The sequence below is a fragment of the Tinamus guttatus genome, unplaced genomic scaffold (assembly GCF_059628265.1).
Source record: "Tinamus guttatus ecotype Peru unplaced genomic scaffold, ASM5962826v1 Tinamus_guttatus_pri_ptg000044l, whole genome shotgun sequence".
Taxonomy (NCBI): Eukaryota; Metazoa; Chordata; class Aves; order Tinamiformes; family Tinamidae; genus Tinamus; species Tinamus guttatus.
This window is the reverse complement of record NW_028288578.1, coordinates 4,078,635-4,106,623: the sequence shown is the minus strand read 5'-3', so window position 1 is coordinate 4,106,623 and position 27,989 is coordinate 4,078,635. Positions and strand designations below refer to the sequence as shown.

General features: G+C 61.0%; 3 protein-coding genes across 6 annotated transcripts in view; 2 read left to right on the top strand and 1 right to left on the bottom strand.

Moving 5' to 3' along the window:
* The first annotated feature begins 1,828 nt into the window (after positions 1 to 1,828).
* Positions 1,829 to 7,036, top strand: TTC4 (tetratricopeptide repeat domain 4). Its single transcript, XM_088537170.1, has 10 exons — positions 1,829 to 1,933; positions 2,039 to 2,156; positions 2,501 to 2,662; positions 3,170 to 3,247; positions 3,704 to 3,828; positions 4,129 to 4,215; positions 4,629 to 4,843; positions 5,419 to 5,500; positions 6,562 to 6,644; positions 6,919 to 7,036. The coding sequence occupies exons 1-10, from the start codon at positions 1,862 to 1,864 to the stop codon at positions 7,016 to 7,018; spliced, it is 1,122 nt and encodes a 373-aa protein (XP_088393296.1). The 5' UTR covers positions 1,829 to 1,861; the 3' UTR covers positions 7,019 to 7,036.
* A 1,746-nt stretch (positions 7,037 to 8,782) lies between these two features.
* ACOT11 (acyl-CoA thioesterase 11) lies at positions 8,783 to 14,354 on the bottom strand. Its single transcript, XM_088536410.1, has 15 exons — positions 14,216 to 14,354; positions 14,067 to 14,136; positions 12,566 to 12,626; positions 12,176 to 12,277; positions 11,888 to 12,023; positions 11,631 to 11,787; positions 11,418 to 11,537; positions 11,178 to 11,322; positions 10,628 to 10,683; positions 10,451 to 10,517; positions 10,258 to 10,341; positions 10,059 to 10,192; positions 9,473 to 9,604; positions 9,274 to 9,400; positions 8,783 to 8,960 (listed from the first exon to the last, which is right to left on the bottom strand). The coding sequence occupies exons 1-15, from the start codon at positions 14,352 to 14,354 to the stop codon at positions 8,799 to 8,801; spliced, it is 1,692 nt and encodes a 563-aa protein (XP_088392536.1). The 3' UTR covers positions 8,783 to 8,798.
* Positions 14,355 to 25,651: 11,297 nt separating this feature from the next.
* Positions 25,652 to 27,989, top strand: part of SSBP3 (single stranded DNA binding protein 3) — an 80,420-nt gene continuing 78,082 nt past the window's right edge. For 3 of the 4 annotated variants that reach the window (XM_088537154.1, XM_088537149.1, XM_088537144.1), the window contains exons 1-4: positions 25,652 to 25,833; positions 25,956 to 26,028; positions 26,156 to 26,217; positions 27,419 to 27,503. In XM_088537154.1, the coding sequence (XP_088393280.1) occupies positions 25,778 to 25,833; positions 25,956 to 26,028; positions 26,156 to 26,217; positions 27,419 to 27,503 (276 nt within the window). In that variant the 5' untranslated portion in view covers positions 25,652 to 25,777. Of the gene's footprint in view, positions 25,834 to 25,955; positions 26,029 to 26,155; positions 26,218 to 27,154; positions 27,323 to 27,418; positions 27,504 to 27,989 lie in introns of those variants that run through there. The other variant, XM_088537158.1, reaches the window with a different exon arrangement.

The following is a 27,989-nucleotide window of genomic DNA, read 5'->3' as shown; positions in this document are numbered from 1 at the left end:
AGCAGAAAGAGTGGAGATTGAGCATCCTGTGCTGGTGCCTCCAACACAGCGATGCACCAGCTAGGAGCAGCTCACTGTGCAGCTTCTCCTTATCCAAAAGCGAGTAGAAGAGTCTCCAAGGAATAAGGTCTTGTTGCACTCGTATCACTTTTGTACCCACTTTAAAAAATCTGCTTTCCATCCGTGCTGTGACGGAGCTGTTGGGTGGGTTACGGCTTCTCCCAATTTCCCGCACAAAGCAGAGCCGTCTCCCTGAGAGCCCCTGCTCTGGGCTCGTGTCCCTCGCAGGAGAGGCCGAGCGTGCGCCTGGCTGCCGTGTCCCTCTTCGGAGCAACGCTCCGGAGGGTGAAGAGGAGGCAGCAGCTCGTAGAGAGCGAGGAGCTCCTGGACAGCTTCCTGCCGCTGCTGCTGCGCTCGCAGGAGGGCAATCCCGACATTGCCAAGGCAAGTGCCAGCGCTGCCCGCAGCCTCGCGAGCCGGGACCTTGGCACGGGCCTCCCCGCAGGGCGGAGGCCGGAGCCGGGTTTTCCCGGGAGGGCTTGCCGGGATCCGCTGCTCCGCAGCCCCGGCAGCGCTGCCTGTCCCGCAGAAATGCACGAGGGCCGTGCAGGAGTGTGCCCGGCTCCTGCGCTGGAGGCTGCCCAAGGAGGTTGGCTGCGAGCAGGCCTGGCACAGCCACCCGGAGAACGCGAGGAAAATCTGCAAGGATCTGGTGAGCGACACCTGGGCTGAGCCACGTGTGGGGACAACGCACGGTACGGCGCTCGCTGGTGCTCTGGGTGTAGGATTTGGGCACAGGGTCACCAGGGTTTGGCTCGTGCCTGTGGCTTCCCTCTCCTGTGGTTCTTTCCATCTAGATGACGAAACACGGAGAAAACGCACAGAGGTTCTTGTCCCAGAGCCAGCGCTACCTGCAGAGCCCTCAGCCATCTCTGCAGAGGGCTGCAGCCCTGTTCGCAGGTAAATGTGGGAAACCCGGTGTTCCCCAGCCCCACAGAAGCTGCAGCCTTGTGAGGGAAATCCCCAATTTAGCAGTGGGTGCTTAATTCATCATCCCCATGCTCCGGGCTCCTCTCAGGACCCTGCTAGCTGCGTCCCCCCGACTAGTAACGCAGGTCTCCTCCATAGCAGCGCGTCATCCTCTAGGAAGGTGCCGCGTTTGGCTCCGAGCTTCAGTCCAAAGGTCCTGGGAAACCTTCTGAGGTCTTTAGGGGCAGCACCGGGATTTTGAGCCTTTGGGAAAACTAGCGTTTGAGCGTGAGTGTTCCCCGCTCCATAACGGCCCTGTGCCCGGGCTGGTGCAGGGTTCCTGGTCGCGCACATGGACGCTGGCAGCGCCACCGAGCCCCCCGCCCTGGTGAAGCCGTCCGGCCGCAGCGGGCGCGCGGCGCCGTTCGGACGTGTCCGCGGCCGCCCGCCCCCCGCAGGCCCCGCGGCGGCCGCGTGACGCCCGCGCCCCGCGTGACGCTGCGCCCCGGACCGCGCCGGGCCCCGGCTGCGGAACGGGCCCAATAAAGAGACCGGCTGCTGCACCGGCATGGCCGCCTTGGGGGCGGGGCCTCGAGGGGGGCGGGGCCTCGAGGGGGCGGGGCCTCGAGGGGGCGGGGCCTCGAGGGGGCGGGGCCTCGAGGGGGGCGGGGCGGAATCTACAGCAGAAATGAGGCGTGGTCGGATGGAGGGCGGGGTCTAAAGGCGGCGAGGGGCGTGGCCCGGCTGGAGGGGCGGGGTTTATAGGCGGTGCGGAGGGCGATCGGGTTGGAGGGGTGGGGTCTAAAGCCGAAAGGGGGCGTGGTTGGATGGAGGGGCGGGGTCTACAGGCGGCGGGGGCGGTGCCGGAAGCCGCGGCGGCGGCAGCAGCAGCATGGCGGAGGCCGGGGCGGGCGGCGCGGCGCCGCGCTACCCGGGCGGCCTCAACGAGAGCAGCTGGGAGCAGGTGAGGGGGGTCGGGTCGGGTCGGATCGGATCGGATCGGATCGGATCGGGCCGGCCGATCGGTTTCGGGGCGGCCGTTCCGTGACGCGCCATGTGGCGGCGGCAGGAGCTGGAGACCATCCCGATGTTCATGACGCGGTGCCCGGCGGAGGTGGACGCGGCCCGGCAGCCCGAGCTCGCCTGCCTCCAGTCGCTGCTCTTCGACGAGGAGCGCAGCCCCGGAGGTGCCGCCTCGCGGGCCGGGCCGGGCTGGGGGGCTCGGGGGGTGCCCGGGGCTGCTGCGGGGCCCCGGGGTCGGTTCAACGCGGCTGTGGGGCCGGGGCTTGGGGGGCGCTTCAGGGACTGGCGGGGGGTGATACAGGGGTGCCCAGGGTCTCTGGGGCTGGAGGGGCAATTCGGGGGGTGCCCGGAGTCTCTGAGGGCTTTTGGGGGCAGTTGGGGGGTTTCCAGAGCTGCTCAGTCCTGGGGGGTGGCTCCATGTGGGGCTGTGGGGGACGTTTCGGGGGTTGCTGGTGCTGGGGGTACCCCACGATCCCGAGCCCCCCGCTCAGTGCCGCACTCCCCACAGAGCTCGCCAGGCTGTACAAGAACGAGGGCAACGAGTACTTCAGGGAGAAGGACTACGGCAAGGCCGTGCTCTCCTACACGGAAGGGCTGAAGAAGCCGTGCGAGGAGCCCGAGCTGGAGGCTGTGCTGCGCACGAACCGCGCGGCCGCCCATGCCCACCTCGGTAGCCTCTCTGCCTCTTTTCCAGCACTCCGAGAGGAATACCCTGCTCGGGAATGCCCTGCTCACCCCCAAAAGGCACCCTTGGCCCTCCAGGCCTGGTACCACCCGTGGCTACGATGCGGAGCCGGTTTCGGGGAGGCGGCACCTCGGGCGGGCTCTGTGGGGCTCCAGCGTGTGCTGGGGTGAAACACTTTGTCCCTCGCCCCTGCCCCATGGCCTTCAAGTCACTGCTGCTCCTACGAGCCGCATCAACGCAGCGAGGACCCTTCCCCTTGCCGTTGGTGCTGGTCTGCCCACTGCCACGTTATTTCTCTCTCCCCTGTCTCATTGACTCCTATCCTTTATGTTTTTTTGCTGTTAAGGTGTTCCCTCCTCCTTCGCTTGCCTCACAGTGCTTGTAGAAGCGGTGAAGTCCGGCGCCTCTGCGTGCGGTTTTTGCCAAAGCCTGCTTAAGGTTTGAGGCACAAGTGAGTTTTGTGAAACACGAGCAGTTTTGCCTTGCTTGTAGGTAACTACCGTTCTGCTCTCAACGACGCAATCCAAGCAAGAAAGCTGAAGCCCACCCACCTCAAAGCGATCGTGAGAGGTGAGAGTTAAAGCCCGTGTTACTGCATGGAGTGGAAGGCATGTCCTTTCAGAACACCCTTGAATATGTTGTTTTAACTTGTCACCGTTACTACTGCCAGCCCTGGAATAGCCTGTTAGGTCTCGCTTTCTTTCACTGCGTGTTTCTGTGTTTGTAAACCCTGAATTGTTAGGAGCAGGTAACATTGTTTCAAACTGTATTTGTTTCAAAAATGTCAAGCACTAGCTGTAGGTGGTATCTGCTTGTGTTCTTTTTTGTTATTTTGTCAAAAAAATTTAGTAGTTTTCTCAGCCTAATACTGTTACATCCAATCTAAATCTGCCTTCCAAAGCAATAGGATCTGCTGCTGCATTTGCCATTTGAGGCAGTAGGCCTAACGCTGCCTTTATAACTCCTGCTTTGCACAAAGTGCTACACGGATTCTGCTGCAGAAACCTCCCACCTTCATCCTTTCAGGAGCTCTCTGTCACTTGGAGCTAAAGAATTTCTCTGAAGCAATAGCGTGGTGTGAGGAGGGCTTGCAGATAGACCCAAAGGAGAAAAAGCTCCTGGAAGTGAGAGCTAAAGCAGACAAGCTGAAGGTAAATGTTCTGGCACCCTCGAGAGGCTGTTGTGCTGATCTGGATTGCTCTGTTCTGCCCAGTTTGTATCAGGAAGTGCTGCAGGCTCCTTTGGTGGACGCTGCTCCCTTTAAGTTCCTGGGTAGTGTAACTTTCCCGGTGGTAAATGGGGGTTCTGCCTAGAGTGTGTTGTCTAGATGTGTAGTGGAAAGAGCCGAGATCCTCCCGGGGATCTGAAGTGACTTCTCATCTGCAGGCTAGAGCAGTGCTGAGTGTTTACTTGCTGTGTGTAACCATGGTGCAACCTTCTCTTACGTGCAGCGAGTCGAGGAGCGGGATGCAAGGAAGGCAAAGGTGATGGAGAGGAAAGAACAGTGTCGAAAGGAAAGTTTGCTGGCAGCAATAAAGGTGGGCCAATGAGCTTTACCCCCGCTCCCCACAGCAGTGGTTTTCCTGCTTGTTTTGGGTTGTTTTCACGTGCAACCATGATCCTCCCTATCTGCATGGCTTTGCTCCTAGCATTCTGGTGCATCCTTTTCCCTTCCATTCTCTTGGGCTTTTCTCTTAGCATGCTGGTCCTCTGGATTTCCAGCTCTCCTCGTCCATCGTACAAGGAGTCTGGGAATCTGGCTGAGGTTCTGGATTTTACTGGGAGGACCAGTTAGCTACCCCAAACTGCAGGAAGGCTTTCAGTAGGCATGTTTAAGAGCAGGCTCTGCAAGAGTGATGTGATTTGTCCTTCAATTGACTGCTAGTTTCCTTATCATATTCCCTGCCACCACTAAGCCCTCCCTGTTTTTTTTTTTTTCCTTCCCTTGTAGGAAAGAAATATCAAGGTGGTTCTTGAGCCTTCAAACGAGGAAGAGGAGATGTCAGACGGTCTGGCTGAGATGTCCTTGGATGGATTCCACTCTGGCAATGCCATGGATGCCAAGGTGCACTTAGATGCTGACGGCAGCCTCAACTGGCCTGTCCTCTTCCTGTACCCAGAGCACGAGCAAACGGACTTCGTTGCGGCTTTTCATGAGAACACAAGGTGAACGCACTGAAAGTTATGGTGCAAACAGGTTAATAAAGCTGTAGTTCTCTTGAATTAAGTACATATTTTCATGGCTAAAGAAAATAGAAGTGGGTCTTGGAACAGTGTGTGCACTGGCAGTCCTGAAGTAGCAGAGGAATACTGCTCCTGGCAGACAGGCTTGTTCTGGACTCGGATCCAGTGAAACGTGGTGCTGGTAGGACCATGTGGAAAGGAGGGCAGTTTTAGACACAATACACAGTGTTTGACATCCTTTTCAGCGTGAAAGTAAGAAGTTAAACATAACACACTGTTGCATTGCTCAAGTTTGTAACCAATGGCATGAGTTAAAGTGTGGCCTTGGTCTCTTTAGGGAAGCAATGAGTTTGAAGGAAAGCCACTATGACCCCTTATTGATTTAAATTTACTTCTGAGTCTGTTTTCTAATTTGCTAATGTATTTTTTGTCATCATTAAAATGCAACTGTGTAGATTCCTGAAGCTGAATTGCTCACATGCAGCTGAATGGATTCTTGTTTTTCATGATGATTCAGAATACTTAGTCTAAGTTAACATATGTATTTTATATTTTAGATTTATTGATCATTTAATGGTGATGTTTGCTGAGTTACCACCTTGGGATGTAGAAAGGAAGTATCTTCCCGGCAATCTCGAGGTGAGCAGTTTGACTTTCTACTTCAGTTGTGATTTCTGGAGTAAGATTAAGCAGCTGTGGGTATGTGAAAGCAACACCATCATTACCTGTTTATCATAAATGGATGTGAAATAAATTTTTGAAGAGCTGTATTCAGTTATAAACTTGAATGTTTTCCAGATGCACTGACACTTAGACAGAATTCATTGAGAATAATAAGATTTTTTTTTTATTTTCCACTTATGTTTTATTTGTTTTAAGGTATTTAAACATATATTCTAGATGCCCATTTTCATAAAAATAATTAAGATTTAGACAATCTAGAAAGTAAAGGACCCGATGTTTAACTAAACTGTTGTGAAGTTGTTCGATGTAAATGAGAAAATAATTTATTTTTGGAACTAAATACTGTTGTTTAAACACACAATCCTATTAAGCCAGTATGTTTAGTAAGAGTTTAAAAAATGCAGGTTGTGAATTGTTTGTGGCTACAGCAGGTGTGGAGAAGTTTTCAGGAATTGCATGTGGAAGGATTTAATGGTTGCTTCCCATTTTCCACTTCATTGTCATGTGTGTGAGCCCTTAGCACAGTGAGCAGGCAGCTCCAAGGGACAGTGACTGCAGTTTACCAAATCAAAAGCTTTGATTCCAGCTGTGGGTCTGCACATGCACAGTCTAAGGCAGAGCTGTTGGATCTGAGTCTGTGAAAAGTGCTGCATTTTGTTCCAATATATTTAAGCCTAGCCAGTTTAGCTTATACTGTTGCAGCATTTTACCAGGTAAAAAGCAGCGTTTAGATACAGGTTGCTTCTCTGATAAGGTCAGAAATGATATATTTTGCATTCCTGCTGCTGCTGTTGTAAGAAGCTGAGCAGTTACTGATTTTTGCAAGGAGGACTTGGAATTTACACAAAGTTTCTGTATTGCAGAAGTTGCAACTGATACAGACAGTCACTGCGTGATACCAACGTTTGATAAGCACCTGGTGGATATGTGGTGTGCTGTGACTGGGCTCTCTGCAGCTTAGGCATTTGTCTTCATGTATCTGAAGTATTTAATAACTCTCCCATTTTTTTCTTCAGCTCTATTTTGAAGATGAAGAAAGAGCAGAAATGTATGAGGTGAACCCAGAACACACATTGCTGCAAGTGTTGCAGCACCAGAGGTGAGGCTGCTCTGGGCCACTGCTTCCCCAGTGTGATTCCAGTGAGCACAAAGGCTCAGTGAATCAGCTCTGGGCTCTAAGTGCAATTTGTCTCTGCCTTTCCAGGCTTAGCTCTTGGCATCTCTTAGTTGGGAAGGTATAAGGTGGTGGGACCAAGTGCCTGGTTCTCAGCCTTGGGGAGGTCGGTCTTTATTGAAGTGGGGCGAAGTTGCTCACTTTACATGACACTTGGTCAGATACAGGGAAGCCAAATGACTCCTTTCAATCTCTGCAGGTATTTTGTAAAGGCTGGGACTCCAACAGTTTTGGCATTTGTAAAGCGTTCTCCTTTCTCCAAGAAGTATTTCTCCAGCAAGAAGGTGCATCGGCTGTAACGAGCAAGAAGGAAACGAGGAATTGTGTGGCAGAGACTGCTGTTCATGCCCCGCTTGGACTGTGACCTTCCGCTTGTGCGAGAACACCCGGCATGTGTTGGGGAGAGAGCAGGGAGTGCGCAGGGAACTGCCAGCCGAGCGGGATGGCAAGGGGAGTCACAAAATGGGATTATTCACTTAAAAGCAACCCAGTGGCTTACAGAAGAGCATCTCTTGGAGCTGGGAATGTATTTATCAGTGAAAAATCCCCAATTCCCTTGCATGCAAGGTGCGGGTGCAGCAAGCGGGACGTAAGAGCAGTCTGCTCCAAGTGTTACCCAGCACGGCTGCAGCCCCATCCCTGCACGCGCCGGCCTCTGAGGGCTGAGGAGCAGCTCTCTGTTCTGCAGTCACCCCTGCTGTCACCAGAGCGATGCAGGGCGCTCTGCTTAGGGCAGTGTGTTTTACTGACCCTCTGGCTAACTTACTGATTGTCCTGCGTAATTTGGAAATAAGCATGTCTGTTTTAAGTGGGCTGATTTCTGCCTAATGGATGAGGCAATCATTTTTCTCACTGAGTGGAATAGTGTATGGTAGTCAGGAGAATGACATAGACTTACTTGAAACCCAGGCATAAGAGCCTTATCCATCACACTAAATGGTAAAGCCAGCATACAGGGCTCTCTATGCTTCTGTGGTGGCTTTCAGCTTTTAATTAGAAGTAACTCTAAATCACTCATTTCTCTCTCCCTGAGCTGCCCTGATAAAGTAGCTGCAGAAATATGCTGCAGTTTTAGGTGCATCAAGTACTCAAGACATTAAAAAGCTACTTAAACCCTCTTGCTAAGATCACAGAGGCTGCATTCAAACAGCTCTAAGGAAAACAAAAACTTGAAGTTCTGTTTTAGCTATTGCTAAACTACTTCAGTGTGCACGAAAGACTTTTAGAAACTGCAACATGCAGCATGAGCTGCAGCAGCTGCGTGCGATACAGTGTGTGGTGGGGGATGCGTGGCTGGGACACCCTTCTCGAGGCAGGGTCCATCAGGGGCAGTTGAGGAAGGCCTAAGTGGAGCCCATGGGGGTAGTAGAAGAGGATCGCAACAGAGGAGGGAGAGCCACAACTGAATCTATCAGCCATACAGGGGACCCAGCTGCGCATCCCTCGGGCAGGCAGGGGGAAGGGGAGGTGGAGCAGCTTTGCAGGGTGGGCTCCTGTGCTCCCCTGCACCTCCTGAGCCCTAGGGACGCTTAGAAGAAACACAGACACAGGGAACATACATATATATGGATTTTTTTTTTCTTTTAATATACTTTTATTGTCACTCCTGCCTGCTGCCCTAGGCAGCAGCTGGAGTGTGAGATGGAGACTTCAGTCATCCCCTCCCCTGCCCCACAGCTCCATTGACTCCTGATTTGCTGAGAAATGAGGGGGGGGAAAAAAAAAGAACTCAAAGCACCTCTGCAGCAGGAGCCTTAAACAGGAGAAATCCATTTTGCACAGGGCCAGCTTAACCTCACTCTTTGTCATCCTCATCCAGACAAGCCAGTGCTGGTGCTCAGCACGACCAGGGCAAGGGCAGAGAGCAGGTCTCTGCTCCCAAATCACAGCCCTTTTCTCCCTTCACATTAATGAAATAGCATGAAATTGTTTTTTTTTTTAAAAATCTGTTAGAGTTTGATTGTACAAAGATTCAAGTAGCATTAACTAAGCTAGACAACATATTTTACTCGTGTGCCCTTTGGCCACTAACGAGCTGCTAAAGGCAACCACTTATTCCTCCCACTGTGCCAGGGACCGCTAGAGATCCTGGAGCCGCAGGATGAGGTTGTCCTCGTCCTTGTTCTTCAGCAGGAACTTCTCGCAGGCCATGAAGGTGGCGTAGAAGTTGGAGGAGAGGCCCACGATGTTGGTGGTCACATACTTAAGGTAGGCTGGCGTGGCCTGGTTGTAGTAGGCCACCTGCAACCCCGTGGGTACATGCGTTAAGGACGTGTGTGGAGGCTAAAACTCTTCTGCCGAGTGTGGGCATTGGGCTTGGCCTCTTCCTGCTGCCTCCGCTGGGGTGCAGAGGGGCAGCCAGGTGAGGAGAAAGGCCCTGTGCTTAGGGGCCATGAGCTCCTCCATAGCTGGGACCTGCTGAGCTCAGCTCTCACTGTGGTCACTGCTTGGCACCAGAGCTGTGTACCAGCCCAGGAGGACACCTTGGACACAGGGGCCATACCCGTGGCAGGAGAACAGTCTGCCCCACACTCAGCCCCACACACGATCTCACCTTGCTCATCTCCTCCGTCTCCGGCCAAACGCAGAAGCCCGAGCACAGCGTCTCGCTGCGTGTGAAGGCAGGGCTGGGAGGGTGCGTGGGCAGCGTCACTGAGCGGAAGGCCACCACGTAGGGGTCCCTGGAGGCAGCGGGGAGCCCAGTGAGCGGGGCCGAGGGGGGCCCCACGGGGACGCCCCGCGCCCTGGCTTACCCCTTGTCACAGGGCTTGCGCCGGGATGCCAGGATGACCAAGTCTTGCGGCTTGTTCTCCAGGTTGGGCGTGCGGCTCACCACGTGGTAGATGGCATCGTCCTCGTCCACCTGCTGCACCAGCTCGGCGCTCCTGGGGGCGGAGGCGGCGGTGAGGCGAGGCAGAGCGACCCTGACGCGAGCGCAGGACGCCGCTCCTCCGGGCTTGCTCTGCTTGCGGGTTTCGGTGCTTTGCGATCCCTCCTCCCCAAAGGGAGCAGGTTCGGCAGCCCCACAGGTGGCTCAGGAGCAGTTTTCCTCAGAGGAGGCGGCTAATCTTATTTACGGCTTCACTTTGGGCTCATTCTGGGGCAGGAGTTAGCTCCAAGGTGAGCAGGCTCATCCCCCAAAAGGGACAGGCTCCGCTGCAGTGCAGCTGCCCTGGGAGAAGGTGTCTCTCCCTGCGCGGGGTCTTTGGGGGCAATAAGCACCAAGGGCACCAAGTGTGGCAGCACGGCCTGAGGTGTTCCTGGCTGGAAGGTCATGGGCAGAGGGAGCACGGGGGTTCTCAGCGCAATGGGAGGCCCGCGCCACGCGCCATCACTCACACATAGTGGCTGTCCCACTCGTGCCGCCGCCGCAGGTCGGACAGCAGGGAGAAGGCCTGCGCCGCCGAGATGTGGGCCGTGATCTCCATGCGGAAGGAGAGGAACTGGTCCTCCTCCAGCGTGTACATCCTCACCTGCGGAGCGGCGCGGTGAGCGGCGCGGCGGGGGAGCGCCCACGCAGCCCCAGCACCACCAGTACCTTCTCCTTTTCTCTGGCAAGGACCCAGTTTGATTTCGCCACCAGAGTCTTCAGTGCAGAGACGTTGTTGTAGCTCAGATAAACCTGCAGCGGGGGCATGAGGAGCCATCAGCGGCGCAGGCGACCCCTCCATGGGGACCTCCAGTGCCGGACGGGCACCCAGGCAGCCAAAACATCTGCTGTGGGGCCATACCTTGTTGCTTTGGTCCCAGGGCACGGAGAGCGGCACCTCGGACTGCCTGCAGGACACGATGTATTTCCTACAGAAAGGGAACAGCTGTCCATACAGCAGGCACAGATGGAACCTATGGGCCCCCAGCACCACACGGCTCCCGGAGGCACCAGCCTCTGTCCCTGCTGCTCCCTTCACCTGTCCAGCCGAATCTTCTGCCTGGCGCTGGCTTCTCTGTACCTCCTCTCTCCATCCTGGCCAAGGGGAAAAGCACTTTAGGTTAATGGGAAACAAGCAAAGAAGAAAAATCCCATGTTGGTTTTTGGCATGTTTTTGTCCTCGCACTGTGATGGGCTCCGAAACATCAGTCACATCCTCCAGCCCATCCACAACTCCTCTCACGGGGGGAAAATGAAAAATTTCCCCTGAATTAGAGGAAAAGCGAGCTGCAACTTGCAAGCAACGTGCGGCTGAGCCTCGCATGCCTACTTCCCAACGTGGGCAAGTGGTTTACTTTATTAGTAGTCACCCAGAGCACTCAATGCAGTTCTCTCGCTATGGAGTGAGCTGGTCACCATCATAACATCATGGTGTTTGTTTTGCAGCACGTCAAAGAAGATGATAAAATTTGGGCCTTTTGGGGCAAACAAGAACAAGCTGCGCTGGTCATGGGATCCCACAGCGCCGCGACAAGGAAGGGTTCAGCCCTGCGGGCCCAGGGCGGCTCGCGAGCGCCCGCCGCGCTCACCTCGGGCTCGGGCGCGAGCAGCGGCAGCGCGCGGGGCCGGCCCTCGTCATCCAGCACCACGAAGGTCATGAAGGCGCTGTTGATGTGGCGCCGGCTCGTGGCCATCTCCTGCCCGTACGCCTCAGCGCAGACGCCCACCTCCATGCTGGGGGGACACAAGCGGGAGAGGCGGGCACCGCGCTTCCAGCTACCCAGCCACAAAGCTTCCCCAACATCTGTCTTTCCCCGCCACGCGCGCACCTGTTTTTGAAGGCATTGTTGACGATGGCCTTGAGCAGGATGCGGTCGCCGACCTGGGAGGGCCCGCGGAAGTGGAACATCTCGATGGCGCTCAGCGTGGGGTGCGCGTGGCACAGGCGGCTGCCGGGCAGGCGGTGCGTCAGCCGGGGCCGAGCGCCGCGCGGCCGCCCCAGCAGCACCCCGTGGTGCGGAGAAGGGGCCCCGAGGGGCTACCTGGCAGCGATGGTGGCCACGTTCTCCATCCAGGCCATGATCTGCCCCCCGAAGGTGTTGCCCTGGTGGTTGGCGTGCGGCGGCAGCACCAGCTCCACGCTCTCCACGCGCGTCTTGGCCGCTGGCACCACCACGCTGCCGTCCCGCGTCTCCAGCTCTGCAGCGGGAGAAGACCCGTGCTCAGCCCCGCACCGGCCTCTCCCGGAGCCATCCCAGCAAGGAGGCCGCCACGGGACCTGGTGCCCGCGCCGCGGTACCGGTGTCGCGGGGGCAGCGGCTGAGCAGGTCCTTGAGGGTGTCCTTGTGGGCCAGGCGCAGGCGGCGGCGCTCGGCGGCTACGCTGTGCTCGATCTGCTCCTCCTCCGTCTGCGGGATCAGCGGCTTCAGCTTCACCTGAAGGCAGACGGCAGATGGCAAAGCGGGTCCGACGGGCCTCCGGGACCCCGTCACCCCTCTCTTGCTCCTGCTCCTCCACAACCCTTTGGAGCTCTCGTTTTTGGGGTGATTTGGGGGCGCGGGCCGAGCTGCGTCGCCGCCGCGCTCACCTTGCCGCTGGCCGAGCCCTGCGCCACGAAGGTGGCGTACGCCTTGCACATGCTCCACTGCCGCCCGCTGCAGAGGTCCTCGTGGCTCACCTGGATGCCCACCTGGCCGGGGAGACAGCGCTGCAGAGCCGCCAGGAAGAGCGTCCTGCACCGCGGGCCCCTCTGCCACCCCAGGAGCGCCCTGCGCGCCACCCCGGTGCCTTCCCGTGCCAAATACGTGACCGCAGCAAGTTGCGTGTCCCAGGTCAGGGCAAACAGGAGGAGGCCTGGGAGCAATTCAGCTCTACATGGCCGCGGGGAGCAGCAGGGAGCCTAGCTGGGTGCAGAGCTGCAGCGACGCAAACGCAGGGCGGGAAGTGGGGAAGGGGGGACGGGTTGTGGCGTACAAACCTCCATGCTGGAGTTAAAGGCTCGGTTCACCTTGGCTTCGATGTTGACCACTTGCCCAACACTGCAAAAAGCAACAGGAAGGAAGCGTTAGGGGGATCAGTGGGACCGGCCCCTGTTTATAAAGCAGTTCAGCCAGGGAGCATCTTCCTCAGGTTCCTCCTCCAGCCTTGGGCCTGAGCCCACAGGGCGGCAGCACCAGGCAGGGGCCAGAACAGGTTTCCCCGAGGCCGGAGCTGCAGCCCATTCCCTTTGCTGGCGAGAGATACCAGGCACAAACGGCCCAATTGCGGGTAGTAGCACGAGGAGCCTCCTTGGAGCCTCATGCAGCAGCACTGCTCAAGCTGCTCCTCCTCCAAGGCCACGCTTACCCCCCTTCTCACCTTCAGTAGGCTTCAGAGTGAACACACAAGCAACGTTAGCTCTGCGGCCGTTTCTACTCTAATTGACACTGATTAAATGAACAGATGCAACTCATTATTAAGTGAAGGACGCCCCTCATCCTGTAAAGGAGATCCATGCTATGGCATTAAGCAGCAGAGCTAGGCTGGCAGGAGACATTAGCGGGGCTGTGCAGCAGCCCGAGCCCGCGGGGTTAGCGCTGCCCGCGCCGGGTTAGCAGCTCTGCAGCCACACGGGGTCACACGTCCGTACCCGACGCTGCTCGTCCCCTGCGGCCGCCCAGGAGCGCGTTTATACCTAGGGCTGGTGCGGAGAGAAAAGCGAGAGACCGGCAGAGCCGTCAGCAAGGGGCGAGAGGGTCCCCGCGGGGCCGCCGCTGCAGCAGGAGCTGAAACCGGGCAGGAGAGCAGCAGGATTTATCCCCGGGGGTGTAGAGGAAGGTGGGATCCCGGCGCAGCAGCGGCAGCGGCTCCGTCTCGGGGAGGAGCAGGGGCGAGTGTGGAGCGGGTCGGGCTCTGTGGCGTGGGGGCTGCCAGGCACTGCCCGTGTTGGCACCCCAGGGCCAAACCTGGCGGGTTTCACCCCAGAAATCTGCAGGCCTCAGCTGGCATCCTGCCTCCCTCCAAAGCACAAGCCATGCAGGGCAGGAGCGTGGAAAATGAGCCGGCAGCCTCCTCCTGTGCTGCTGAGCCCTCCGGCAAGGATGGGGTCGGGCACTTCCTTAGGGAAATGGGGACACTCTGTCCAAAGGGGGAGCCAGCTGATTCCTGCGCGCAGAGGCCGTGGTAGAGACGGCACCGCGGTCACTGCGCGTCCCTTGGCGTCCCTGTCGGTGCTGCTGTGCCAGGGCTGTCCGCTCTCGCCAGCGCCATGGCTCAAACTGCGCTGACCTGCCTGAGCGGCGCCTCCTCCGGGCGGGCCAAGAAGGCCGGGCCTTCGCCCCGGGGCCGGGTGCATTGCACCAAGCCGGGCACCGGGAGGCCCCATGATCCCCCCGGAGCCCCAGCGAGCTCCCGGAGAGACCAGCAGGAGGGTGCCCATATTCCAGGGAACCCCGAACCCTCGGCAAGAGCCGCTCACCGCCCCACGCGGGCGCCCCTACCTGATGGTGTGCTCGAAGTAGATGTCGTCCATGGAGGCGGTGACGCAGGGGCAGCCCGCGTGCCGCTCGGCTGCAAGGGGAGGGCAGCGGGCAGCGCTGCAGCCGCGGCTGCGCCCCACGCGGCGCCCCGCGCGGCGCCCCGCGCTTACCCGAGAGGCAGGCGGCCGTGTCCATCCACTTGAGCAGCTGGCCGGCGCTGAGCTCGCCGCGGTGGTTCGTGTGGCAGGGCAGCACCAGCTGGCTCATCCGCACCTCGGTGGCGGCGCGGCCCGGCGCCTGGCTCGCCATGATGCCGCCCGCGCGCTCCTCCTGCGGCGCCGAGCTGGAGCCCTGCGGGACACCGCGGGACACCATGGGACACTATGGGACGTGATGGGGCACCATTGGACGTGATGGGACGCCATCGGACATGATGAAACATCATGGGACACAGTGAGACACCATGGGACACGACTGGACACCACTGGACATGATGAGACACCATGGGACATGATGGGACACCATCGGACATGATGAAACATCATGGGACATAGTGGGACACAATGGGACACGATTGGACACTACTGGACATGATGAGACACCATGGGGCAGCAGTGGTGGCGCCAAGCCAGCCCATGGGAACCAGCACCCACTCCTCATTGCCACAGCAGTGCCCTCTCCAGGCCTTTCCCAAGCCTGCAGCATTCCAGGCAGCAGGAGGAGAGCCAGGGTGCCGCTTCCCTCCCCAGGAAGGGCAGGCAGAGGCTCCACGGGCTTTGCGGGCAGCCTAGCCCAGCCTGGGCACTGCGGGAGAACGGAGAACCCCTGCCCACACGATTGCCATCTGCAAGGCGTGGAACCGGGGGGAAGGTGGGAGACTCCCGCCGGGAAGTGTTTTCCTTCTGACTAAACTCCGCGCAGGGAGAAAGCCGAGGAACCTCTCTCGTTTCTAAGCTGTTTGCAGTCGTGCGCGCCCCGCTGTGAGTGCAGCCTCCGGTGCCAAGCGCGGGTTTTATGGGAACCGTGACCCAGGGCCAGGAAAGGCCGCTCGGCCGGTGAACGGGCCCCGCTGCACGAGGGGCGGACGCGGGAGCGGCGCAGGGGACGCGCAGTTGGCGCTGCCACCGGCTTCCTGCCCTGGTGTCACCCCACGATCCTGGGAGACCCCAACGGCGGCAGCGCCTTTTCCCTTCGCTTCGCTCAGCCACTGTTTAGCAGGATTTATCCTCAAAATTAACCCTCCACCAGCACTGGAGCCTCCCACACTGTGTTTCCCAAGCAGAACCACCAGGAACCGTCCTGTTCCACTGCTCCAGCTCGGAGATGTCACCAGAACGGTGCAAACACCAGGTCAGAGGCACCTGCGACGAGCCCGAGGCCCAAAACTCTGCATTTGCCACCCACAAACTCTCCGGAGCAAGCCAAGGAGGCCGAGCGCATGCCAAGCCTCAGCGGAGATAAAATTACCCAGCAATTGTGGCCAGAGTGGCACGTTAGTAGCTGTGGGAGCCGCTGGAGACTAGGGGTTACTCGCGCGGCACGGCGGGTACCTGGAGGCCATTGCACCCGGAGAGCTCCTCAGGGACTGCAACATCCCCCTGGACCATTTCTAGGAGCCACCTAGGAATGAGAAGAGGCGCCGGGATTAAAACGGGAATAGCGGATGCAGAGGGAGGCCGGTCCCTCTCTGCAGCCACCTCTCTGAGAGCAGAAGTGCCGGGAATTTCCCCCCAGCCAAGTCACAAGCTTTTCCAGAGCCACGGGCTTTTCCCCATGGAGAAACAAAGCCCGGACACGGGTGCCAAGCCAGGGTGTCCTTGGAAAGGGATAAAATCAGGAGCGGTGCATGGAGCGTGGCGAGGACAAAGGGCTGCCAGGAGCCAGCCCGGACCCCGCCGGGTTCATCCCGACACGGAGCGTTTTCCGATGGTGCCTCGGGATGCGGCGCACGGACGCGGAGCGCGGGCCTCTCCGCGCTGCCCGGCATGACTCACGTCTTCCGGCACGCCGAGCAGCGCGGCTGCTCTCTGCTCCCGCCCCGCAGGGCGCTGCGGCTCCGCAAAGGCCCTTCCCGGAAAAAAAAAAATGGAAAGAGCTGCTAAAGCTGGGGGGAAAAGGCTGCTAAAAATGTATAAAAGGCCCAGTTAAAATCTGCATTATTAGATGCACTTCTGGGTTCGGGCCCCCTAGGTAGCAGCGCCAGAGGTTGGGGCTATGTAGCTGACACCGGAGCTGCTCGGTGCCGGGAAAACCCACCAGGAAGTGGGAAGGAAGGAGCCCGGCGCCCGAGCCGACCCCGGCGCTGAAGTGTCCCCGGAGCAGCGGCTCCCTTGAGCACGGGGCGGAGGTGGAGCTGAGGCACTGGGGACAGGCGCCGGGCGCGCGGCCGGCATTCCCGGCGGGACACGTCCTCCGCCACGACGGAAAGACTCCCAGCTATGCAGGGAGCTATCCCAGCTCTGGCAAGGCCGGAGCAAACTCCGTTCCTGCTCGGCCCTCGACACCAGGGTGAAGCTTTTCCTGACGGCAGTCATGGGATTCGGGAGCGCGGCCCTGGCTGTGAATGGGAAGCTCCTGTTCCCGAAATTCTTTCCCCTTCATCCCCACACCATGCGCAAGCTGGGACAGTGGCCAGGGCACCACATGCTCCTGCTGTCACCTTGTCCTGGGCACTCTTTTTCCTTGCAAAGAAGGACTGAAATAGCAGCCCGAGGCCCTCGAGAAGGACGAGCACCGCGGGCCGGCCGGAGAAGCGTCTCCGGAGAGCCGGAATGGACGTGGGATTCCGCTATGGAGAACACAACGCGGCCATGCCCCATGGGGGGGTATTTTTAGGCCGTCGGGCTCTGGGAGCGGAGCGGGTGCCCGTCCTCATTAAAACCTTCGGCCGCGCTCGGCTGTCAGATTTTTAAAGCCGGGAACGCTGCCGGCGCGGGTCGCCATGGCGACGGGATGCGTCGCCAAGGTGACGCCACTCTCGCTCCAGCACCCGCCAGTGACCCAGTTCCACCAAAAAACTGAAGTTTGCAGGAGGGAAAATAGAAACCCTGCTCAGGGGACCGAATTCCCGGCCGGCCGCCCCGCGCGCGGCCCACGGCGCAGCGAGACCCAGCGCGGCGCCGCGGCCGTCCCCGCCGCCAGCGCCCGCCGTGGCGGCGGCGACGCTCCCACGGGGATCCACGGGGCCTCCGTGAGCAATATCCATGGAAACGAGTGATTCTGACCTACTTTGGGAGACGCCGCCGGCTTCGCAGGCCCGGCACGGGCTCCGGCAGCGACGCTCGCCGAGCTCAGCGCTGCTGCCCACGGGGTGCAAAGTCCCCGCGGGGCGGCCCCGGGAGCGAAGGTCCTGGCACGGAGGCGGATAGTCCACGCGTTTCCCCCTGGGAGGCCCCAGAGCTCTCCGTTGGGAATTGTGGGATGGGCCGAGCCGCCCATGCCGGGCGAAAAGACACGCGGCTTTGCAGGAAAAGGACGTGCAAGGGGGTTCCTGGCGCCCGTCCCCCCATCCCCGCTCACCTCGGTGCCCTGGCACCTGCGCCCGCCGCGCATCCGCGTCCAGGCCCGGCTCCGGCCTGCGTCCCGGGACGGCCGCCAGCGCACACCCCCTACTTCCTTAAATACAGTCATCCCCAGCCGCTCTTAAGGTAGCCCTCTGCAAACGGTCCGAGCCGGAGAGCAGGGGAAAAAATGCGAGAAAAGTCTCAAGAGATTAAGGAAGAAAGAGCAGATTTTCCCCACGTCACCGCGTTAACTCTGCAGCCTGCTATTTGGGGGAGACGGCGCTGTATTTGGATGTTATTCGCAGGCTTTTCCAAGCGCATCCCGGTTATCAAAGTGAAACACTCGTGATCAAAGCGCTTTGCCCGGAGACGTGGCGCAAGCGGGAAGCCAGCGGCCACCTAACTCAGCGCTCCGGAGGAAATAGGGCCGTGCTTGGGCTATTGCACCAGCTTCCCTGGGGATGGTCCCGAGCACAGGCATCCCATACCCAGCACGATGCAGGAGAGGAGGAGCGAGCACTGGGGCCGTATGATTTATTGGAGCACCGCACGAGCGATTCCCTCCGGAAGAACATCCCTGTCCTGCTTTAATGGAAGGTTTTAGCCTCTCTGAGCATCGGCGCATGGGAGTTTCCTATAAAACTTGCATTTTTTCACCACCTTCCTGAGAGTGCGTTTGGAGGGAGAGTCATTTTTCCTGCTCTCCTCACACAACCCCTTTAACGCATTGCGGTCAGTTTTTCACACCAAGATGTGGCTAAATCATTCTGGTTATTTCCAAGAAGAAAATCCCCGGTGCGAGGGGCTCCGCGCTGTAATTACGGCTCGTGGCCAAGTATTCCCGCGGCTGCGGCGCCAGGGAAGCCCCGTCCCGTGCGTGTCCCCAGTCCCGGGCGGCTCCCCGCTTCCCATCCCGCGCCATATGCCCACCTCCGACGGCTCTTCCGTGCGTGATGCTCATGGAGTGGGTAATTAGCTAAATGAATTAATTGACATTCATACTTGTAATTAGCCAACGGTTACAAGCAGCTATTCTCCTTGGGACAGCTAAAATTTCTCAGGGACTCGTGTTAAAATACTGTGAAATCGTTAGGAGTAAATAAGGCGGGCAGCGCGTCAACGTGCGGCCGCGGCGCTTCCCTCGGTCGTAAACAGGCCGGAATCGCAGATTATCCGGTGCTCTGGAAACGGCAGCGTGGGATGCGGGATGCATCCCGGCCGTGGCGTCCAGCCTCGCACTCCCCGTTTCCTTCCTGGCACCCGGCTCGCTGCTCCGGAGCGCAGGGCGACTAAGGTCGTCCGAGATGCAGGCAGAGGGGAAAGAAATCCATTAGGCGCTAACCTATTTTTCACCACATCCATTGGCATTTGCTTAATTTACTAAATGCGGCTCTTCCGTCCCCCGCGATGGAGGGGAGGAGGGAAGGGGCCAGCTGCGAGGGGGATGTTTGATGGGATGTTTGATGGGATGTTTGATGGGATGGGATGGGATGGGGTGGGATGGGGTGGGATGGGGTGGGATGGGATACAGGGCGCTGTCCCGGGGGGTCCACGCGCGGCCCCGCTCCGCTCCCGCGCGGGCTGCGCCGCCGCGCGCCGCCAGGGGGCGCCCGTGCTCCGAGCGGCCCCGCGCTCCCCCCCCCCGCCCCGCGCCGCCCCCTCCCCGCGCGCGCGGCCCCGGGCGGGGGGCGCGGCCTTCCGGCTCCCCCGCCGCGCCGGGAGGGGGGGGGGGAGAGGGAGAGCGAGACGCGGGCGCCCATTGGCCCGCGCGGCCCGGCCCGGCCCGCCCCGCGCGGCGCTCCGCCAATCAGCGCGCGGCAGGCAGCGGTTTCAAGGGGCCCCTGCCCCGCCCCCCACCGCTGAGGGACGGCGCGGTCCCCCGGCCCCCCCCTCTTTGAGCACCGCTGTATTTAAAAATAAATACCAATAAATACCAATAAATACCGTTTTCTCTTTCTTTTTTCATTTTTTTTCTTTTTTTTCTTTCAGCGGAGGTTTCCCGGCTTGGGGCCTAGGCCCTGGTGTGGTGCGAGGCGAGAGCTGCCAAAATCCCGCGGGGAAATGGCGAGGCGCCGGCCGCCCCGTCGGGCTGCGCCTCGCTCGGCGGAAAGCCCCGTTTCCCCCCCGTTTTTGCTAACGTCAGCGAGCAGCCGCTGTAGTGTAACGCTGTGTTTGCAGCGGGAAGCCCCCCATCCCCTGATAAACAACACAGTTTTATTAATTACGTGATTTAATTAGCACGGGCCGCTCCCCAAAAAGCCTGCAAATGCCTCAGAAAAAGCTCGATGTTTTTCCAGATGGGATGAATGGGCAGTGAGGGGAGCGCGCCGAGGCCGGCCTGGGCATGACCATTCCCATGGCAGGTGCCCCTTTCCCAGCCTGCGGAGCCGCCCGGCTCGGGCTCTCCGGAGGGAGGTATTCCTGGAGCTGGAAAGTGTTCCCGGTTCCGGAGAGTGGGTTTGGGCCCGGAGTCTGGCCGGGATCATTGACGTGCAGCCCATGCGGGGCTGCCACGGAGGGGTGGCAACGGTGCAGGGCGTGCGGCGGCCCTTGCTTCCTGGCGGCTCGTCTTGGGGAAGGAGGAAAGGGAAATAATAGCAATAATAAAAACTCCCGATTAGTTGCTTGATTCCTCCTGCTTGCTCTCCCCACAAAGGGAGAAGCCGGCGGTGAAGCGGGATGGGGCGCCGGAGGGAGCCGTCGGCGTGGAGCGATGCGGGGACGCGGCGGAGCCGAGCTGCCCGTTGGAGAAGCTGCAAAGTGTTGGTGGAAACGGGAAAAGCATGGGGAAAAAGAAGAGGTTTCAGCCAGCCGGGACGCTGTGGGGCTTGGCGAGGTGGTGCAGGAAGGGGATAAGGAGTCGTGAGGATGTAGGGCAGGAATTAAAAAAGATAAGTGTAGCGTGGTCAAAATTAACTAGAACTTGCAGCAAAGCGAGGCCCTCATGTGGGGAAGTTGTAGGTGCTGGGCAGGAGGCAGATCCCGGCAGAGGCGAGGGATCCAGCACGGAATGGCGGCTGCAGCGCCGGCTGCCCATGCCGCCTGGCCGTGCCGCTGAGCAGATAAATAGCCCCAAACGCACCCGGGAAGGCCCCGTGACGCAGGGACCGGCTCCCCGTGGTGCAGGGACCGTCTCCCTGTGGCGCAGGGACCGGCTCCCCATGGCGCAGGGACCGGCTCCCCATGGCACAGGGACCGGCTCCCCGTGGCGCAGGGACCGTCTCCCCGTGGCGCGGGGCCAGCAGGGGTTTACCAGCCCGGGGACACCCCCGGGTGTCACCGCACCTGGGATCCCAAAGGCGCTTCCCGGCGCGCGCTCCAGGCTCGCTGGGGCTGCAGACTCCCACGGGGATGGCAGTTCCTGCTCACAGCCAAACAGGGCAGCCGGGCTCGGGGGTCCGGCCTCGCCAGCGGACACCACTACTCCGAGCTCCGGCAATAAAACGCCGTGAATGATGCAGCAAAAGCGGCTGGAATCGCCCGTCGCAGTAAATCACGCATGGAAGCGGCGCGCGGAGGAGGAGGTTCCCCGCTATCCCTCCTGCCTTGCCGATAAACCCTCGTCCTCCTCGGGCCTCCCTGCAGACCCTCCGACGTCTCGGACGGAGCGGGAGATGGGAGCAGGATGCGGCCTCTCCTGTGGCGCCGGTGCCTCCGAGGACGCCGCGGTGCCGCTGCTCTCCCGGGAGCTCCTTTCCCCGTCTCCTCCCATCTCCCTTGGCTTCACCTTGCAGCGTTTAACGCACAGACCTGCCAGGAGTGATAAAATGGCCTTCCCCCCAAATTTATGGAGTTTATCTGTGAATAACTGCTGGAGGTGAAGTGGCCGTTGAGCCGGGGAGGAGGAGCTGCCTGCTTGGACACAGGCTCTGCGGCGCGGGCGGCTCTGGCGTGGGCATCCTGGCGGGAGCACCGTGTCCACAGGGACTTTATTATCTCCTTTCCCCCAAAAGAGAGTTTTTATTGATTGCCCATCCAGGTGAGTTGGGGATTAAGCGGAGCTCTCCATAAGCCTCCCCCATCCCTCCTTCCACACCCTGCTGCAGGAACATCCGTCAGAAGTTTCTGAGGCTCTTCTAAATTTGGGGGCCTTCGGCAAAGAGCCGGTTTCCCTCGGCAGGGCTCTTCTCCGTGGCTGGTTTTAACAGCAGGTTTAAGGGTGCTCCCCGGAGCTGTTGCCCGGGAGAGCCCTTGTGCCTGCAGGGATTGCGCGGTGCACGGAGGGCGGTGAAGCAGGCGGCTCCGGGTGCAAATCCCGCGGGGAAAGCGGCGGCCCCGCCATCTGCCGCGGCTCCAGCCAGCCCCGGGTCACGCTGCGAGGGGCTGCGACTGGGACGCACACGGGCATGGCACAATTTCCGAGCACCCGCGCGCAGCCGGGCGGCGAATGTGGGACACGGGGCTCTGCTCCGGGGCGGGCGGCGCTGGGGACCGGCCCTGGAAGCAGCCACCGCCGCGGCTCCCCGCGCCCTCCCTTCCCTCTTCCGCAGGCTCCCGGCTATTTCATCTCCATAAATCACGCGCGCCCCGGGGCAGGGCCTGCCTGCAGCGCGGCCCCAGCAGCAGCCGGCACGAGGGGCCCTCGTTGCGGCGGTGCGGAGCCGGCGCCCACACGGGCTGCTTTCACAGCGGCGCAAGGGGGGAAAACGCAGGCAAGTTAATTCGGAAGAGGCTCTCGGCCAGAACAAGGCACAGGGCCGGGTGTTCTAGTGTCTCGCGCAACGCCGGGCGTTTAGCGCCTCGCTGGAGGGCTGCGCTCCCGGCAGCAGAGCGGGACAGGGGCCCAGGCCAAGAGCCCCCTCGCGCAGAGCCTGTCCCTGCACGAGCTCCTCCTGCCCCACATTGTCCCCGTATCCCCCATCCGGGCACCCTGGCCACCCGTGCGTGGGGCCGCCGGGTGGCCGGACAGCGCAGCAGTGCCCTCCGAGGCTGCCGCGCTGGGGGCATCACGCCCCAAGGGCCGGTGATTCCTCCGAGCCCTCCACCGGCTCGACCCCGGCTCCGGGAGGCCCCACATGAGCCCTTGGTGAGACATCCAAGCCTCTTCTCCCAGGCTCTGCTGGCAAGTCCGCACGGCGACCACGACACGTGAGTCAACCCGTTGTCCTTGACGCACAACTCAACGCGTTGCCCTTGGTGCGCAAGTCAACCTGTTGTCCCTAATCCAGGCCAGAAAGGCCCTGTCCGAGGACTAATCTCTGCTTCAGCCCAACACGATTCCCCCTGCTCCCAGCTGAGGCCAGAAGGGCCCTGCAGAGGCAAAGGCAGAGGGGCTCCCACGGCCTCCTCGTTGCACAAGGCTTGGGAGACGCTGCTTGGAGGACACCTTGTCGTAGGAAACGGCGCTGGGACGAGGCCGCAGGGATGCTCAGTGTGACGATAGCACCAGCGCATTCGCCCTGCGTCCCCCATCCGGGCACCAAGGCCGTGCTCGGGGATGGCGCGTGAGCCTGTTCGCTCGGGCATCGCCGCATCCGTCTTTCCCTCCCTTCCCACACCAGCCTCTCCCTTTCTGTTGTCAGGGAATCTTTAATGCAGCAGATCCGGCTGGATTTAGCCTGTAATTGTTATAATAGCTCTTCGGAGAAGAAAAGGACAGACGAGTCTGTGGAAAAACCAGAGCCGCCGAGGTCAGGGTGCTGGTAGGTGTTAGCGCTTTGAAAAAAACCAATTGCTTCTTCATTTAACCAGATTCAGGAAAATGAAGCTGAAGTGTGAAAAATGAAAGTGAAAAGATAGGAACCACCCACGGCTATTTATTCTAAAAATACTGACCTAAATACTTAAGCGCATATATAAAAGTAGTTGTCTTTTCTTATTTCCTTTATGAAAAATCTCTTGTTTTGGCTATTATGTTGCTCAGAAAGCCGAGGACGGGAGCTCCCAAAGCCACCAGGAGCGTCTCCTAGCGTGGCCCCGGTGAGGAGTTCTAAGCCGTCCTTGTGGCCGCCCGCGGACGGCGCGGCGGTCGCGCGGCTTTGCCGGTGCCGCGGCCGCACGGGGCGAGCGCTGCCGCCGTCGCGCCCGGGGCGCAGCCGCTCCACCAGGGATGGTGCCGGGGAGGTCTCGGAGCGGCACAGAGCCCCGAGCCGCCCCGTCCGCCCGCCTCCGGGGTCGGCTCCGCATGCGCGTGCCGGGAGCAGCCGCGCGGGCGTCCGCGGAGGCGCGTCCGTGCCGGGATGCGCGCGGGCCTCGGGCGCAGAGCTGTTGTTCACACCTGGCTGTTGTTTGGGAAGGCGCCAGCCGCGGCGTCGGCCGCGTGCGGGCCGGGATGGGGCAAAGCGGCCGCTGCCGCAGGACGCACCGGCCCCCGGCCTGGGGCCCCCTTTAGCCTCGCTTTGCCCTGGATTTTCCACTTTCTTGGCTGCGAATTTCCCGGCTCGGTTTCCGCCTCAAGGTGACTTCTCTGTCTGCTCTGCCTTCCCCTGCAGCGGGCTGGGGTGGACTGGGTGGCCGAGCCCCGAGCAGGGGAGAGCCGGGCACGGCAGTGCAAACAGCCGGGAGGAAAAAGCAAAGCAAGGGGAGGTGAGAAAGGAACACCCAAACGGAGCTGCCGTCCCGCTTCCCTTTCTCCAGCGGGGGTGACGATGCCGCTGCCCTGCACCGGGAACATCAACGGGCTGCAAGGAGCACGAGCGCCCCGGGGCTGTCCCCGCGTCACTCGTGGGGACGGGGATGCAGCACGCGGGCGGCGCCGGCGCCGCTCTCTCCCGGGCCGTCCTTGCCGCGGGCGCTCCCGGCAGCGCGGAGGGCCGGAGCGCGGCACTGCTGGCTCAGCAGCTCGCGGCGGACCCCGGCGCCGCGGCGCGCACGGCTCCGCTGGGAGCTGCCGCCGTGGGAGCGCGCGGGGAGGAACGCGCGCCCCGCTCTGAAGGTCAGCGGAGGAGTCGCCACGGCCTCCTACGGCGAAGCCGGGCGCTGCACCAAAAAACAGGCGTTTCAGCGGCTCCGAGCGCTTGAGCTTCAGCCCGGGGGTCTTTGGTCCCTACTGGAGCCTCCCCAGGGTGGCCTCGGCACTGGGGACCGTCTGCAGTCACCACTTTGGCCAAGGAAGGGGCCGCTCCTCGCTTAACGCCATCGAAAGCGCCACGGCGCTTTCGATGGCGTTAAGCGAGGAGCGGCCCCTTCCTTGGCCGAAGCAGCTGGGTCGCAGCGGCCCCGCAATGTCCCTCAGCCGGGACCGTCCCCCTCCATCCCGGGAAGTGGTGGTCGCGGCGCTCCCTCGGAGAAGCCCTTCAGGAGCCCCGGGATGGTTTATCAGGCGGCGACACATGGCAGCACCCGGAGATAAGCGGCTGGGCCGCGGCGGCCGGCAGCGATAGGGCCCCGGGGCTCTCCCCAGCGCCCTGTGCACGGCAGCCGGCGCTCGGGGATCAAAGGAGTTTTGGGTTTTTTTCTTTTTTTTTTTTTTTTTCCCCACACACACGCAGGCAGATGGGGCTTTTCCAGCAGGACCTTTCGGGAGGGCAGAGCCCGGCCCGCGTTCTTCCACCCTGATCCCGTGGACACAGCTCTGGACCTCCCCAGCTCCCGCCGCCCGTTTTGGGCTTCCTGCGGGGCGCTCGGCCGCGGCGCGCGGCAGGACGAGGGCCGTGACGGGTGAAGCCAGGACTAAAGCAAACACACCGCTCAAACACTGATTCCTGCCGCTTTTATTCACTGAAGCCCCACGGGAGGGGGGCTCAGCCCGGCAGGCTCCGCCGCGCCGCGCGCCCCCGCGCCTCGCCTCAGCGCCCGGCGCGCGCCCGGCGCCCCCGCGCGCTCCCGCGCCGCACGCAGCCGCCCGGGCGGTTTCAAGGCTCCCCGCTCCCCCCCTCCCTCCCCGCGGGCTGCGCGCGCGGCGGCGGCCAATGGGCGCGCGCCGCCGCGCTCGGCGCCCTTAAAGGGGCCGCGGCGCTGCGCGCGGAGCCCCCCGCTGCCGGCGGCGGCAGCGCCCCCTTAAGGGTGGGCGTGTCGCGGCCGGGCGCCGCCCCCGCGCGGCGGCGGTTGGCCGGGGCGCGCGCCCGTCGCCGCCCGCCGCGCTCGCTGCCCAGCGCAGCCACGTTCGGGTGAGCGCGGAGCGGCGGCGGGAGCCGGAGCGGAGCCGGAGCCGGGGCGGGCGGCAGCAGCGACAGCGGCGGCCATGGGGGCGCGGCGGGCGCCGTCGCTCTGACAGCCCCAGCGCAGCGGGACGCGGCACCGGCGGCGCAGCCTCCTCCTCCTGCGAGCGGCGGCCCCTCGGCGCGGACCATGTTCGCCAAAGGCAAAGGCTCGGCCGTGCCCTCGGACGGGCAGGCGCGCGAGAAGTAAGCGCGGGCGGGCGCGGGGGCGCGGGGACGCGGGGGCGGCGGCGGCGGCGCGGCCCCGCGCGGGGCTCGGGCCGGCCGTGCCCGCGGCGCGGCCCCCACGGCGCCGCTCGCTCTTGCAGGCTGGCGCTCTACGTCTACGAGTACCTGCTGCACGTCGGCGCGCAGAAGTCGGCGCAGACCTTCCTGTCAGAGGTGAGCGCGGCCCCGCGCCCTTTGTGCGCCCGCCCGCGCCCCCCCGCGGCCTCCATCTTGTGCCGTGGCGAGGGGGGGCACGCGTGGGGTCGTCCCCCCCTTCCTCACCCACGCGTGTCTCCCGCAGATCCGGTGGGAGAAGAACATCACGCTGGGCGAGCCCCCCGGCTTCCTGCACTCCTGGTGGTGGTAAGTGCGCCCGGGGGGGTCCCCGCGCCGTCCCCTTGCGCGGGCTCGAGCCCCGCCGCTGAAGTCGGGGTGGGCAGCGCGGGACGCGGGCGCTTGCGGTGGCAGAGCGGCTCCCTGTGCAAAGAGGGGAATAACGGTGGGGAACGGGGGCTCGGAGCGCAGGGAGCGGCGGCAGGCGGCGGGGAGACGGAGCGGAGCGCGGGGCTCCTCGCGGGGAGTTTCCGGGGAGAGGGAAGCGGCGCCGGTGCCCGGGGCTGAGGCGCCCGCCCGGCTGTGCCGGCCGTAGCCGTGTCCGCGCCGCGGGGGCACCGCTGGCCTCGCTCGCGGCACCGCCGCGGGCTGCTGCCGCCGGCGCCTCCGTGCAACTGGTGCCTGTGGAAAAGGAGGAATCCACACAGAAAGGGCAGTGAGTCAGCGCCCGCGGGCGAGGGGTGGGTGCCCCGTGCCGCGGAGCAGCGCGGGCCCCAGGCGAGTGGCCCCGCGGAGCAGCGCGGGCCCCGGGCGAGCGGCCCCGTACGGCTGCTCGCTGCTGGGCTCTGCTGCTCCTGAGGAGCCTCCGGGGGAAACTTCCCCCATGGAGATGCCCCATGGGAATGCTTCAGGAGCGGCAGGGAATCGGCTCTGTGCTGAGAGTCTGAGCCTGCTGCTTTAAGTTCGCAGCGCGATTGGCCTTGCAAGAGGCTTCCAAAACTTAAAGCCTTCAGGGGGGAGTTGGGCTCAGGTCTAGCCCGGCCTTTGCCGGGAAGCTGGAGTAGGGGGCTGAAGAAACCCCCTTTGGGTTGGCTCTTCTGCATGCCCGGGACCCTCAGGGGAAGGCGGCTGGAGATGCCAGCGCTGCCAGTGTTTGCAGTAAGGTTTTAGAAGTTGCTGAATTACTGCTCTCGGGTTCATGTCGCCAGCTCGCTGCAATTGTTACCCGCGTGTTAAATGCTGGATTTAGCTCTTAAAATGCTCGACATCACCTGTCTTCAAATGTCTTTATTGGCGCTGCCGCCAGAAGGTCTGAATGGAAACGAAATTGGACGCACAGTCCTGACAGACTTTTAGATTTCCTCCACAACCACAGGCCAAATGAGGTGGAAAGTTGCTCACCTTTAATGAACCGGTAGCATGGCTTGAACTCGGCTATTGTATGTTGTGCTGTTAAGTATGCAAGTAATAATTAGTAACTGGATCCTGTTTTGCTTTTTCTGCCATGCAGCGTATTTTGGGACCTTTACTGTGCAGCTCCTGAAAGGCGAGATACTTGTGAACATTCAAGTGAAGCAAAAGCCTTTCATGACTATGTGAGTAACAAGTTTTCAATCCTTACGGTAATTACAGAGCTGGGTGGCTCAGACTTCCTCAGTGCACCAAGAGCAAATGTAACCAACTGGCAAAAGCATGTTTCTTTTCTTGCTTTTTGTTTTTAACCAACAATGTTCTGGTTTGGCTGAATGCAATTTCATAATGTTGCAATTATGTAAATTATTTCAGATACTTATCTTAAGTACTTAAAGGCATTCAGACTACTGGTAGAATTGGGCAGTTTTGCATAGCAATGGACAGCAAAGCGTTGGCTATGGCTGCTGTAGAGGATCAATGCTGATATATTTCATGCTGGGGACATCTCGCTGACAAATGCTGTTGTTGTGTGAGCAGGTATGGGATGGCATTGGGAGAGGGGGGAGTTCCCCAAAATGTAATTTCTTTACCCTCTGGAAACCTTGCTGTTCTAAGCGAGGCTTGGGGCTGCTTTGGTTGAATCTTCTCTTAAAAACCCTCCGGGAAGG